The 16,016-nt window shown below is 45.1% G+C and overlaps 1 protein-coding gene and 1 long non-coding RNA gene across 4 annotated transcripts in view; one reads left to right on the plus strand and one right to left on the minus strand.

The window, feature by feature from the left end:
• Nucleotides 1–16,016, minus strand: part of PDZD7 (PDZ domain containing 7) — a 608,602-nt gene that overhangs the window by 336,371 nt on the left and 256,215 nt on the right. For all 3 annotated transcript variants that reach the window (XM_069239535.1, XM_069239534.1, XM_069239537.1), the window contains one exon: nucleotides 2,505–2,708. In XM_069239535.1, coding sequence (XP_069095636.1) covers nucleotides 2,505–2,708 — 204 coding nt within the window. The remainder of the gene's footprint in view (nucleotides 1–2,504; nucleotides 2,709–16,016) is intronic.
• The window catches only part of LOC138300316 (uncharacterized), a 183,245-nt gene that overhangs the window by 134,855 nt on the left and 32,374 nt on the right, over nucleotides 1–16,016 (plus strand). The window lies entirely within an intron of this gene.

A 16,016-nucleotide genomic window follows, 5' to 3' on the forward strand; every position in this document is an offset into this window, starting at 1 on the left:
TATCACCATGAAGAAAGGACAATCAGTTTGCCAGGGGTGTGCATCATGCTACAGATGCACACAAGTTTGCAAAAAATAAAACCATTATGCAAGTGACAATATTTTACCATGCAGTTATACCAAAATAAAATAAAACTTTACCAGGTAGTTATAGCAAAAGAGCCACCCTTAAACCTATAGAAACCTGGGCTATTAACAATTCTTCTTCATATACAGTGGTTACCATTGGTCATTCAAATCTACTTCTGATAATCAGCTCAGATGGCTGTATGCAATTAATGCCCAAAAACTGAATAAAGATCTAAACACACTAATCAGACCTTACCGTACAAAGAGGAATCTGTATTAGACAGTAATCAACTTCCAACATTAACATAGTATTCAAGATAAATACATCAGTGTGATGTGCCCAGTGAGCAAAGAAACAACAACCAAATGTACTAAAAGACAAGTGACTGTGGTGTGACAACAAAATCATTGTGTTTAAAGCAAACAACACACACACACAGTTTCTCCAAATCTCATTTGTTTGTTATGCATTTTGACAATGCTTCGACCCTCAGATAGATACAGGAGTTTCATCAAGACAGGAAGAATGATGGGACATACTGGCCATGTAGTATGGGGTGATATTGGCCACAGTATATTGATTTTCCATGATATATAAACTCACTCAGAGGTGGTAAACCTCATTGAGTGGGATCACTCTACATAAGTAGTGCTGGTGCAGTGGAAGGATGCCTGTCAGTGTCTGATGTGAATGAATTTGCAACAGACACTGACGGACATCCTCCTGCAGTGTCATCATGGTTTCTGGCTATCCTGGATGAGAAGGGATTGCTGCTTCCTTCCTGGCACCAGCACTGCCAATTTAGAGTGTTTACACTCTATGAAACACAGATAAGCAGAAGCACAGACATCCACACGCACACACATACATTACATTTTCTTTTTTGTTATACTGGTGTTTCCCTGTAGACACAACACCTGCTCTACCTCTCCCCTCCTCTATCATACATGGCCAAACTGATTCATTCTAGTTTCTATTACCGGTCCCTGGAGGAGAGTTGGTGGGGTGAACATGAGTGTTGTCTGGAAGGGAGCAGATTGGATTACTTGAGAGGATAGAAGGAAGTAGACACGTAGTACTGTCTCGAGGCTGGGGGAAGGGCCAAGGAGGCAAATGGGAGTGTACAGTGGTGCACTGACAGGCCTACTTAGAGGGGTACAGAAAGGCTTCAGGTAAACTGGAAGACATGGTGGGGGGGGGGGCAGTGGGTGTGGGTCAGGAGCTGGGAGTAGGGAATACAATGTTCCAATGGTTGTGCCACTGACAGTTGGTCAAAAGGCTTCAGGTCAAAAGAGTGACCATGTGTCAAGGAGGGGGTGCACCCAAAACATCTGCGATCATGATTAGGTTTTGCTTTTTTATTTTCATGTTTTTTGCCCTTCTAATGCATGGGAACATTTTTTAAAGTGCCTTGCAACAGATACTCAGTTATCTCCGGGCAGTGTGCCAAGGAATCAATTTTTGGAATATCAACATCATGCATTGCCTCAATGCACCATTATGTTGCAACACTACAGTGAAACCAAAAAGCTATAGGGGCACAATATTTGTCAGACAAAAGCGAAAACAAGGTAGCAGTAAATGACACTAAAAGTAAAGTGCCTTTATCAAGCAAAAGCATATTATGGTTTGCAAGCTTTTAGGGTAAAGTACGTTCCTTCTTCATGAAGAAATAATTCCAGGACCCAAAACACATAAGGAAGCTAGTTTTTCAGAAAAAAAAGTTTGTTAACATTTTTTTTAGCTTAATCAAGGAATGATATTTTCACGGCTGTTTTCTGTTTGTCATTTTGTTCAGCAAGAACTTGGATGAGTCTTCTCAGGGATAAAAGACTAATCTCAGTCAACAGCTGACATAATAATTATATGGTATGCAGCTCCTTTGCTATGTGAGTGCTAGGAAGAAAGTTGAGTCACTATCAAGGCCTTGTTTCAAAGAGGAAATAAGGAAAATGTAATTCCCTACATGAGCAGTGATTGTTGACAATCGCAAAACCCCTTAGAGTGTCACTCTCAAACATGAAAACATAATTATCAATATTGTTGTTATAAACATTTTCACAGTTTCCTTGATTAAGGTTAGGTGTCCTAAAAAGCAGGTGGTTCCTTGAGTACTGTAGTAGGGGGCTTTACTTTACAGAAGGTATAACATTTTGCTTTAAATAATTATGGGGATTGCCAACTGCATTTCTTCAAATTTTTTTTTTTTAGCTTTTTTAATTTAAAGTGAATGCCTTTCCATTACTTTGTGACCGGTGTACTGTGGTTATTAGTGGGCACTCCTGAAAGTATTTAATATTTGTTCATCATATAGCTGCGCAACTATGTTTAATGGACAAGTAAATCTGAATTGTGAACAAGATAGGATTTTCCTTCTAGGAAGTACAATATGATTTGCTTTAAAGAACCAAAGGGTTACCAATGCACAGGGTACCTTTATCACTGTCAGTGTCCATGCGTGATGGAGATTTTGATCTTCTCTTCGCCTCTGGAGTCTCGGTTTCTTTTTTTCCTGTTATACTCAATTTTCCGGAACGACTTCCTTTGAAAAATAAATTCATAAAGGTTTTTGATCGCTTCAGGCTCACTTCACTTCCTAAAGCCACTGGTTTGTCACTCTTCCTTTTCCTCTTTTCCTCTGGAGAGAAAACATATTGACTTTTTATTTTCAAAAAAATATGTTGATATTTTTGTATAGTACAAATAGTCCACAGGGCATTACACCACTTGACTGGAAACATTTTATATAGTGATCACACAATAGTTTTAAAACAATTGTACATAGAAAATATAGTATATTTAAAACATAAATATATGTTAAAACATATGGTATTGCAACTGAAAATACGAATGAAAAACATTAATTTGTATCCAAATATCAGTGAAGAATGGATTAGCTACAACTCCAGAGATTCATAATTCCATACCTGTAGTAAGGCACCCCAGAAAGACAGAGAAATTAACAGATTTCTTTTTTTTAAATTTCTGTCTCCAGTATCAAATTATGTTGGATAACTGGTTGGTAATGCTGCACCCGGTAAATACCAGTACTCCACAGTGAAGTATTTAGCAGGTGAAGTAAATAACTCTTTTACAGGGTTTTTATCTTAGAAATGATGCAAAACATGCAGAATTGGAATCTTATGCACCAAAAACATAAAATTTGCAACATTTACAGAAAAACTGACCGCTTCGTCAGGAATCGGAATTCACCTCCAAACCCAGAATCATAGTCTCTTTGTCAGTTTATTGTCTTCCTTGTAAGGAATTATTTACATTCCATAGTCTTCAAAGGTAAAGATGGTTTGTAACAATTGCCAAATCTATTGAGTTAGTCTGTCAGAACCCTGCCTTGTCAACAATGTTACAGCGTACAGTTTATCAGAGTCACCCTACTGTTTGTGAGAAAGATGGTGATTTAATGCATTAGGCAATCAAAGTCAGAACAGCAAGAGTTAAGGGCCTGATTACAAGTTTGTCAGTCCGTGGACTGCTATGGCGGTGGTGGCGGACTGGCCGCAGTCGAACTAGCGGTTGGACCGCTGTATTACGAGTATGGTGATCGCACTAACAGATGACCGCCAGCTGTCCGTCAGCACCACCAGGTAGGAAAGACAAGCACGGTCATGAGGAAGCACAAACAGGCCTGCAGAGCCTGTGTTGCTCCTTGACTTATTACGAGGTTGCACACCATGATTGTGACCATGGTGATCCAACCACCATAAATCAGAAGGTGGAAACGGATAGTATTAAGGCAGACTTACACATCCGGTGCTGCCATGGAGTTATTCACAAACGTCATGCCACTATTCATGCTCATCCAAAGACAACAAAATCCACGCTGCCATGGACTGCAACAACTGTAAGCATCTACACCTACCTATATCATTAAGCTTCAAGACAGCATGCTTACACATCGGGGGCACGACACGGGCAGAAGGTACACGTCTCAAACCACACACACCCACAAGCATACATCAACACAGACACGCACACAGTCAGTATACGCTCCCTTTGGGTAGCACACACAAAGCACCTCAACACTATACAAATTACACATGGCCACACAGCCCAGGCACAGGGACAGTGAATGCTACACAACATTGTCACACGACTGGCCAGGGACTATCCACAGATACAACACACATATGTCTCGAAATGACATGAAACACAAACAACACCACCAGGAAACAAGCCTGCAATGGACACACACATAACACGCATCACACACATCACAGCACAACAGAAGTGCAATGGCATGCACTAAACACAGAGACATAAATAGACAAAGAAAACATGAAAACAATACCTGCACAAATGAGAGGGGACATCTGGGAAAACCAGGGAAGGGAACTGCACTGGGGCATTCGCCACCTCGAACAGGTCCCTCAAACACCATGTGCACAGGAAATGGCCCTACATGGGTCCCAGGGACAAACAGTACTCAACCCAAATGTCATGCACATATGCACAATGGGGAAGGGAAAGTCACCAAAGCACATATAACTCCTACTGATTGGGACATAGCCCTACAGAAACTAGCTGCAAGAGACACACATCAAAAATGACACATGCACAGGCAAATTCAAACACAGCAAGCACATCTGAACACACTCTATGATCACACACATCAGATACATACAGAAGCCATATCAGGGGGACAATTTGAACACCATACATGCCCACATTGCACAACACAAAGAAAAATACTTGCCATGCCAAATACTACACAATGCTACGGCACCAACATTCCATGTACACACGCATACCTATACACACAACATGTACCCTTCTTACGGGGGACACCAGCACAACCCACAAACTCACATACTGCAAACAACACCACATGGAGCAGCAAGCAGGCCCAAACACACACAACTGCAGGCACTCAACACAAATTAATCAGACACAACATAATGGTGTTAATGGAATTAGAGGACAAATGTGTACCCAAAAAAACAAACTGCCTGGGTTTATTAACCTATAAAGTTCTTCAAGTCCAAAGACCAAATACCAGTCGAAATGTTTTTGTGCTGTGCATAAACTTGACTCCCAACTGCCAGGGAAACTCCACAGGAAGGGTCATCAAGGGGTCCAGCAGGCACCTCAGGGATTATCCGGGGGGGGGGGGGAGGGAGAGGGGTGGAAGATGGTGGCGTTTGGGATCGGATTTGGGAGGGGGGTGGTTTGGGCTTGGGAAGGGTGGTCTTTTTGAAAGGGGTGGGATTTTTTTGGCGGGGGAGGGGTAAGGGTGCTTGCAGGGGGAGCAGGAGATGCCTTGGGGGTGGAAGGGATGGCCTTGGAGCTGGGTGCGTCTTTTTGGATGTGGTACGGGGGGGGAACAGGAGTAAGGCCAAGGTCACATAGGAACAGTTTCTTGGACACACTGGGACGGGCATCAGAAGTGGGTTGGGATATGGAGGTTGAGGGAGTGGTTGTCTGATGTGTAGGTGTGGATGTTGTGGGTGCATGCTTATGTGAGGTATGCTTGTGTGTGGTGGGCGTCTGTTGGGTGGGTGAGTGAGGGTGTTTATGTGTCTGGGGCTTAGGTGTTTGGGGGGTGGAGGTGCTGGGGGATGCCTGGGTGGGTGAGTTACTGTTGGGGTGGTGTCTGCAGGTATGGTGGATGTATGTGTGTCTGTAGCTGTGGTGTCTGTGGGTGTGGCGCTTGTGGTGATGTCAGCGGTCTGCTAGGGAGGTGTCTGCAGGTAGGAGGGGTGTGGTGGCCTGTCAGTGACTGTTGGGGTGGTGTCTGTAGGTATGATTGATGTTGTATGTGTGATGCTGGGAGTGGTGTGGTTGTCAAGGGAAGTTGTGACTGTTTTCCTGTCTGAAGGTGTATGTTGTTTGCATGAGTGCCGGCATGTCATGTGGTACTTGTGTGTGCTCCGTTTGTCTGTTGAGGTCGATGCCTGCAGATCTGTTTGTGTGCTCTGAGTAGGTAGTGAAAGGGAGGGCTTTGCACTGGTAAGAGGGAGTTGGAGGGGCGTCGGAAGGTGGGGGGCGGGGGGTGACTGCTGCCATTAGTTTGGAGGCCAGAGCCTGAAAAGATCTCTGTAGGCCAGCCACTGAACCATGAATGCCTTCCAGGAATGCATTAGTCTGTTGTAGCTGACTTGCCAATCACTGGATGGCATTCATGATGGCTGACTGACCCACAGAGATACTTCTTAATAGCCTCCTCACTGAGGGCAGCAGGGGTAACAGGGGCTGGGGCAGAGGTACCTGCAGCGAAGGAGACACCCACCCTCTTGGAAGAGCGGGCATAGCCAACTGGGTGGGGAGCAACAGGGAGGGCGGTGATAGAACGGGGGTGGCAGACAAAGATGGTGCTGGGGTATGTCCCAGTGGGTCCGCTACCGCTAGAGAGTGGCCACAGGAAGAGGAATCTGAGGATGATGATGCAGATACAGTCTCCCCCCGGGCAGTCCCCTTGCCCTACGGGCCACTGAGTCCCTCCGTATCAGTTGTCTCTTGACCCGAGGTTCCGTGGCCAGATGCATCCCCACTTGGCTCGGCCCCGTCTCCTTTGCTTGCCTGTGCTGATGCTGCAAGTTCAAAGAAGAATATGATCATCACTTATCCATGATAACACCTGAACTACAACACAGATTGACTAACAATACCATTCTGTCACCTAGGCCCCAGCAAAACTACTATTCTAAGTGGTGCATACATGCGCCATGACATATGCATGCATCCCATCTGGATTTACTACCATGGCCCACAGTAAAATCAGGACCTCAGACAACTACAATTGCATGGGTGAAGTCTTGGAACCACACAAACCATACAACAACTAGAAGTCATCTTCATCCTCAAAGCTGTCCCACATTCATCAGACCTCAGTCACACAATAGCAAACAACAGTATCCCATTGTAAATTCCAATCCCACATATCACATACAAGGTCATGCACACATCTATTTGGCAAATACATAATCAACCTATAATTAGGAATGGGGCCCTGAAATCCTGCTATGTGGATCCCAATAATTCTATATCTTGGAGCATGTGACATTGAAATAACCATGTGACAGATTTCAACAATGTACACTTCAACAAGTTACATCTGTCACAATAGATTCAAAGAGATAGTAAGTCAGATAGGCCTCGATGTGGCATTGAAAGAAACACTGTTGACATCAGGTTCAATATGTGAGGGAGAGAGGTCCCCAGAATAAACAACACACAATTTTGCAAAACCCAGGATAGTCACCACCAGTGTCTGACACCATTATAATGACATCCTCTATGGATTTCTGTAGTAGACCTCTGTCCTTTGCATGTTGGAGAGACACAGAACCTTAAAAGAATATAAGAAGGCCCTCAATATGTTGCCCAATGAGCACCAACATCACTAACCACATCTTGAAAATCCCATTCCTGTCTGTGGATGAATGCCTGTACCCAAACACATGTGATGTAAACATCACTGCAACTCACACCATGATGCATGCCACCAGTCAGGGCACAATCCTCAATCATTTAACATGTGCAGTGCACTTTTCCACATGATTCAACATCAAAGGCATACATAAACACAAAGTGGTTCCACACTGTGGGCCTACCTGTCATTTACTTCATAGCTACTGCAGTTCTACATGCCAAATGACATACTATGACGGATGTAAGTATATGTCAGACAATGAACTATGGTGACACACCCCTGTCTGTGGCACCACATGAAATGGACACCCATTGGTAAATTTACTATGCTACCAACAGTTACAAATGTACATATATTTGAGGGATTACAGACATCGCTCCATCAACATAGGGAGAACATGCATGGAACTGCAGCATAGAAATGTTTCCTAAAGAGTAAGGGACACTGCTGACATGGAGGTACAAGGAATGTTGGCAACTTGATTACACATCATACATGTCAATAGACAGTCCCCACTTACCAAGGCAACGTAGTTTGCTACAGCTGTAAACAAATAGCTATGTAAGCCATGTCATAAGTATGATGGATACCTACACATCACAGACTGCAGTGAGACACCAGCACCTATCAGACATAGAAGATGACTAGCACCTGGGTGGCAGATGTCTTATACACATATATCCAGACGCATGGCAGAGTACAGTGATTCACAACCTACTTACCTTTGGCCTGTAACATATATGAAGAGTGATTTCTTGGATGGAAATTAGAACCACCAGAACAACAATCAGTAAATGAATGATCACTGTACACATCCTTTTGTGGTCCCTTCTGAGCAAACGGTCTGAGGATTCCCCCCAGTTTTGTCCTAGGTCCCAGGTCCAAAAGGGAAGGCACATCAATTTGGTGCACATGACAAGTCAACACAAAGAATCTCTCATCTACTATGTGAAACATGGTTCATCCCTCATTGTCAGGGGGAGCAGTCAGTACCTCACTCAGTTACCTAACAATGGGACAGCCAGGAATTTGCTGTGTACTTAACACCTTGTGGCTGCTGTGCTGCCCTCAAACACCCAGTCAGCTCCAGGTAAGCCTCCGCGATCTTCTAGGCCCAGAGTCTCAGGTCCTCCCACCTCTTGCGACAGTGGGCGCTCTGCTGGCTGTGTGCCCCCAGGGTCCACACCTTCTTGGCGATGGCTCTCCAAATCCCTTTCATCTGATGGGCATTGACCTGCATGGATGCAAAAGACAAGACAAGCAATGATGTCAACAAGCCCCATCCAAAATGGCTGAGTCACATACATGTCAGTATACCAAGATGAGAACATCCTGCCTTGCCCATACTGCTCAATTGTGGCACATAGCAGTCATTGAATACAGGGAGATGACTACAAACACTTCCCAATATGCAACCCTACCCACCACCCAGCTCAGGTACTGCACTGACTAGGAAGGTCAACAGGCATCATGTGGGGCATGATCTAGCAATCTGACAGAGATCAGAAACACTATTAGACACATCACACATATGTGGCTTCTGGAAGGTAAACAACTCATCCATGAATGCATCCAAACACTCACAATCTGTGAGAATGATCCTCTGCATACAGGCCCTACATACTACTGCTGTGGTACAAACTCTAACATCACACATTGGTAACCATGAAGGGATTGGCATGGTAGGTGCAGAAAGAGTCAAGCCTGTCCATGTGTGGACATGTGCAAATACAGATGCAGACTTCATGGGGTGTGGGTCTGTGTGTCTCATCATCCACACAAAACACACTTTTTGACATGTGTGTCCATAATACATGGATTACCTTCAGAATAACATAGGCATGCATTGTACATTTTCTGCAATGTGACCAGAAAACTAAGTCACATATCATGGGTTATCACTAAACAACACACAGTTTGCACTTATGCAATGTCAGAAATGCAATGAGCCTGCAGAGGACACATGTGACCTGTATGAAGGTGACAAAAGGGCTGTAGGATCAAGAGACCTGTCAAGGCTCTGAAACGCACATTGACATAGATTCCAAGTGCACATCAGTCACAGATCATCAGCTCTCCCCTAATACCATGTACATTCTTACCAGAGGATAGAGCCTCAATATGCTGCATTTTAGCAATGAAGCAAGATTTGGCCTCATGATATGTTGTGCTGAGATACATGGAGTGAGCACAATGCAACATAACAAAAGTGAACCGACACCAGCCCAGACTTGGACATATACAGTGAGATACATTTGACAGGCCCCAGTCTCTGCAAGCTGAGCAGACAGACCTACACAAAAATCCATTCCCAACAGCTCCATGCATGACAGTACATCATGTAGCCAACAGTCAATTGGCATGTGGTGTTTTTGTCCCAACCTGAGGGGAAAACTAAGTCAGGATATGCCTTCCAAACAACCGTTTAGCAAGGGCAGCTGTGGTCTGAAATGTTTGTGGCACCATACACATACCTCCTAATACACACAACTGTCACATACAACATGCATACAATGCTCATGCTGTCATTCAAATATATGTGCCCTCCCTTTCATGACATACATGAGGTAAGAGATGTCTGGGGGTGGCTGTTGTGTCACCTCACCTAGTTATGTGCCTCCAACAAAAGGTGGATCAGGGTAAACTCAATACACACACACCACAATGTATCAGAAATCAACAGCTGGCACTGAACACAAATAAATGCACATTGACTCCACCATTGATGCACACTGACTACACCTACAGGGCTTAGGGTTCACATTCTGCCACACACGGTCACACTCTAGCCTGTGAGGCGGGAATATATGATGAAGTACAGAGAAAACTGTGCACATGAGGCACTTACCTGCTCCTCTGGTGCACCATAGAGCTGTCCATACAGGAGTAGGACCTCAGACACTAGCTTTTCCAATTCCTCTGGTGAGAAGGCTGGGGCCTTATCACCTGCTGAACGTGGCATGATTGCTCCCAGAGGTGATACTCAGCAGCTCAGGTAGTGGAGGTCTAGCTGGCAACAATGTCTGGAGTCAAGTGAGGGATTTTGCAGAACAAAGCGGTCACGTCTGCTACGTACGCAGCCGTCACCGCCAGCAGACACAGTCATTGGCCTACGAACACCACTGGTGTCAACATTAGCCTATGGCTGTGTCTGCTGCAGTTGCTACCACCTACTGCCATGACCACTTCCGCCGGCGGTCGTGGGCAGTTTCCAATGTCCCGTGCAGTAGGTCAAGCATCCACTTATTTAGAGGCCTGAAATGTGTTATATGGCTCCAACAAATGTGTCACACCGCCGAAATAGTTGGGTTTAGCAGCATTAACGGCTTTTCTTTTCCAGTCATGTAGCTCCTACTACTCAGACACCATTGTTGTACTTTGCTAGACATATATGGTGATTTGCATTGGGGCACAGACCCCCATCTAAACCCTCCCCCAACAACTGTAATTTTAATGCATGGGACATCAAGTCACAGTCCAAGAGGCATGTTTTGTTGCACAATTGTTGATGACCATTCACATGATGTGTACACAAGTATGTCAAAGCAAGGGGGTGACATGTGAAAGCTGTGTGAAAATCAGTTGGGATGGATACTGTGTATCATGTACAGACCTCAATACATGACTTGTCACATTTTAACATTGACATGCTTCCTGTATGTTGCAAGGAACACATTGAATAATAGTAATACTCATGTCTTGAAATACCGAGGTAACCAGGGAGGGGAAGGATCAGACAACCTCCTGTCTATCGTCCACTGCCAGACCTTCAGACCATGGAAGATCACCACATCATCCAGATCTACCACCTGAATCGGCTAACAATTGTGAACCTATGTCGTCAGTTGAAGCCAGATCTGATGCCTGCCATTCGTCATCCAAACAGCATACCACCCATTGCACAAGTTATCGCAACTACGCTAGGGAAAGTCTGCTTCAACCCATGGAAGAACATGGCATGTGGGCTTTTGGACTCCTGAGGTCCAGATTTAGAAGACTGACAGACAGGTGGCGCCCTCCTCTACTCACCCGAAAAAGTGTGTAAGATCATTGTGGCCTGCTGCATGCTACACAACATTGTCCTGCCAAGGAATATCCCATACATCCCAGATGAGGAGGAGCCAGCAGTGCCCCTGGGAGAGAATCCTAAAATGCCAAGTAAGGATGACAGTGATGAAGAAGAAGGTGAAGACTTGCGGGCAGATCACATCAATCACTACTTTATCTGAGTGTAAGTAAGTATTGTTATGTTGTCACTGTGACTGTATGAGGAACTGTAATTGTCAGGATGTGTGGACTAGGGCAGTTTCCCTACAGATAGCGGATGTAGTGCTTTGCTGTATACATCAACGCTTTGCTTGCTAAGTCTACCTTGAACATTTCACTACCTTGATTATCTGAAGGGTTTGTGTCATTCTTGTTCCAATGTAAGTGTATCCACTGATGTTTGATATGAGCTTAAGATCATAAGTATAACTTCCCAAGCTAAACTCCTTGTTTTATTCATGATACAGGTACCGTCACCAAGCCATCCTCATGTGGGCATTTCAGAATTGTGACAGTGGCTGGTATCTAATGCTGTTCTAACATAGGAAGAGGACATGGATTGATCCAAGTAATATTGGACACAGATTTAGGGTGTATGACTCCTGTGCCAAGGCAGCTTGGACAGTGTGTGGATGGAAGTCTGAAGTGCAGGATACACTGGTTTGAAGTGGTGTGATGGTCCAGTTGTCACATGTGTGCAATCATATGGCCTTGAGATATGTTCTAATCAAGTGCAATCCATGCATTCTCCCATTGTGTTGACAACGATCCTGTATGTTGTGTTTGTAGCTGTAGATGTGCTTCCTTATTGCAGGACAGAGTGTCTGTGCCACAACATTGACATAGGTTACATCATACCTATAGATGCTTTGTCATTGGAATGGGATGGACCCATGATCAGGGACTGTTGTAATGTCCTCTATCTGTGCCATAGAATATGTAATGTTGGCAGACTCATTTTGGTATGTGATAAGGCTCAAGCTGGTGACAACATCCACCAATCTGTTAGCTTATTCTACGGGACAGGGTCTAACAAAGCCTTTTCTTCTGTGGTCTGGGGGGCGGCACTTTGGCATACCTAGCCTGATTCAAAATGGTTCAGACATTATTGACTTTTACAGTCAAGACATTTTGACAGCCTATGTGATGTACAGTGCAATACAATGTTTGGTGTGACACTTGTATCATTGTGTTGCTATTAATCCTCAACATGTGACGTACCCTTCCTTCCACTACCATCTTGTGTCTTCCTCGTGTGCATCATAAGGGCTTACATCTCAGCATTTCAACATGTGGAACGGAAGCAAGCAGGCAATGTTTTTTCTATTTGGTGAGTTTATTTACATAGGTGCAGGACATAAGAAACCGATGCTACAGAAGATGAAAGTGAGGGGATCAGACATGGTGGATAAAATCATATTAGTAGATCCCACAACATTTGGAGTTCAAAGTCCAGTTTCCTACTACCATGGAAGATGGAACATGGTTGGAGAACAGTCAACAGGGAGAATGACTGGCACACAAATGAGTAAAATCATGAAGAAGTCACTTGCTGGCAGTGGTTGGTGTCTTGTCATCTGCACCTCCTGGAGTCTTGGGTGGACGTCCCTTCTTGCGGGGAGCTCTGCAGCTACAGAGGCAGGGGTGTCTGAGCCGGGTCCTTCCCCTGACAGGACCTCCCTTCCAGTGGCCTGCCACTGACGTAGAAGGGCCTGGTGTTGCTGGGCCAAAGGATGGGGTGTAGTGTTGCTCACGGTCCCTGATCAGGGTAGTGCTAATCTCCCTGATAGGAGGCCAGGATGGGGTTTGTAGCCTCTTACTTTTCCAGTGACTCTCAATGGAATTCCCTCTGCAGCTTCTTGATTTCTCAGAGTTCAGTAAGTACCTGGCCCATCACGCCTTGGGATTGCTGATAGGTTCCCAAGACATGGCTGATTGTATCCTGGCCAGGACCCTCTCCAGTGGCCTCATGCCACTGGCCCCCAACATCCCTCCCAAGTACCCTACCCCCACATGTCTGTACCTATGGCACAGTGTCTGTACCCATGCCACCTACTACTGGTTCTAGGACCATCATTGTCGGAGGGGTGTTGCTGTGATTCAGGATCCTGGACTGGGTGGCACAAGATGGTAGTCACTGTCCTTGGGACACAGGTTGGGAGGCGAATGGCTGCCTGAGATGTAGATGCAACCGGGCTGGGAGGATTCAATGTGGTCATGGTGAGGCTCACTGGTGTCATCTGACCAGGTTGCCCTGGTGGGCCAGAATAGTATTCAAAGTCCAGATATCCAGGAGTGTTGTCATCACTGAGGGTTTCATCCATGGGGTTAGTGGCAATCTCTTAAATAGTCTTGGTGTTCCCAGTGGCAGCTTGACCTATTGGTATGAGAGGTACAATGCAGGTTGTGTTGTGACATCTGCCTCCAATAGTTTACAGTGACATTTAGCCAAGGCCGTGTACACATTGGATAGACAGCTTTTCCTTATGTGACTGGTACCCGTTATCAATTGTACAGACCTGACATTTAGGACATCTGGCAATTCTATTTCAAGCGACCAGCTGCAAAATGTATGAGTTGGTTAGCACTTGGGAGGATGGACTTACATCTTGCCAACAGTGCAGGCAAAACAGTGGCTGGGCAGGATGTGGCTTTGGTCCTTTTAAGTCCTAGTTGACTGTTATGCAGGCAGACCCTGGACATTGTTGTATATGTGATTATAGTAATCAAGTGGTCAGTAATTTGTGAAAGTGTCTGCTGCCAATACCATTCAGGTGATGCATCTTGAGGCATTTGGTTCATGTTTTTTTGGGTGCACATAGGTTGAGCTGTCCTTCCTGTATACAATAATTCCATCTTGGCTTAGCTGCTTAAAATGGATCTAGTTGTTTAGCCACATCACAGAGTGTACCATGATCTGTCTCTTGGTCCCTCCAAGGTGAGTAAATTTCATTTGAGAGTTCACAGACAGGTGCATTGTGACATATCTACAGTGTCTTGGTAAGTGGAGTTACAGGGATTGGCCCTCCAGGAATTTACAAGTACTTCACAGAATACATAAGTTATCCTCCTAGGTGTGTACACTACCATTGCGAGTTCACAGTCCAGGATATCGGGACTCGATGCATACTGGGCTCATGTTTGGATTATGTGAGACAGAGCCTTCTGGCCTTAGCAGTCATGTCCCTCCTTGTACTTCATACAGTTTTTATATGTCATCCTCCAGGATGAGGCACTTCATGTGTGAATTCCCAAAGAAAGGTATCTTGGCAAGTGTACACAGGACCTGTGTTTGGAGTGACAGTAAGGGAGCCTCCTGTGAGTTGCAGCCATTTAACTCCCTGTATTACACAAACTAATGATGGTTTCCTCCCAGGTGAGTACGCTTCAGTGATGATTTGGTATGGAGGGGTATTTTGGGGGAGGACACAGTTGTGGTGTCTTGATTTAGGGGAGCAGTGCCTGCTGTGGGTTGCAATCCTGTCACTCTCACTACTTCAAAAATATCATATGTGCTTTGACATACTGTTGTCTTCAGGGAAGGGAACACTATTCTGGTGTTTGCAGTGACAGTAGCAGTGCCTCCAGGCCTTATCAGTCCTCTCGGTGATTGTATTATCACACACTATACAGATGTCAACCTCTCAGGTGAGTACACTTCAATGGTGTGTTCAGGGTCAAGAGTCATTTGAGCAGAGGACATTGTGGTGGCTGCGTGGAGTGACAGTAGCAGTGCCTCCTGGCCTTAGCACTCCTGTCATTGCTTGTACTACCCACACACTATACAAATGTCATCCTCCCAGGTGGGTACACATCGCTAAGGATTTGCCAAATAAGGTCTATTTGAGTATGATACACTGTTCTGGTTTTGGTAATTGTAGAACAGTGCCTGCTGAGAATTGTAGTGCTGTAAATCCCTGTACTACACACAATTTAAATAGCTATTGTTCCCCAGGTGCTTTTAATATATGTGTGAGATGCCAGACAGTGGTCTATGGACAGGAGGACACTGGGCTAGTGAGTGGGGTGGCAGTGAAGGTAGTCAAAGGTGAGCAGTGAGCATGCTTGACAATACACTCTGGTGATATTTTAGTGTTGTGACTTACCCAACTCCACTCCCCCAGGTATTCCTGTCAAGTCCTCAGGACGCAGGATGGCCAAGATCTTCTCCTCCCAGGATGTGAGTTGTAAGGGAGAAGGGGGGACCACCTCCAGTCTTCTGGATATGCAGCTGGTGCCTGGATGCCATGGAACGTACCTTCGCCCTGAGGTCGTTCCACCTCTTCCTGATGTCGTCCCTTGTGCATGGGGTGGGGCCTACAGAATTCACTCTGTCCTTTGCCACATTTCCATTTTCTTGGTGATAGTAGTGTGCTGGACTGATGCTCCGAATAAATGTGTCTCTAAACTTATGATGTCATCCACCATGACTCTTAACTCATCGTCAGTGAAACAGGGATTTTTCTCGGGTGACATGGTGGTGCTAAGGGAATGGATTGAAATCAACAG

This window comes from Pleurodeles waltl, chromosome 6 (assembly GCF_031143425.1).
Source record: "Pleurodeles waltl isolate 20211129_DDA chromosome 6, aPleWal1.hap1.20221129, whole genome shotgun sequence".
NCBI lineage: Eukaryota > Metazoa > Chordata > Amphibia > Caudata > Salamandridae > Pleurodeles > Pleurodeles waltl.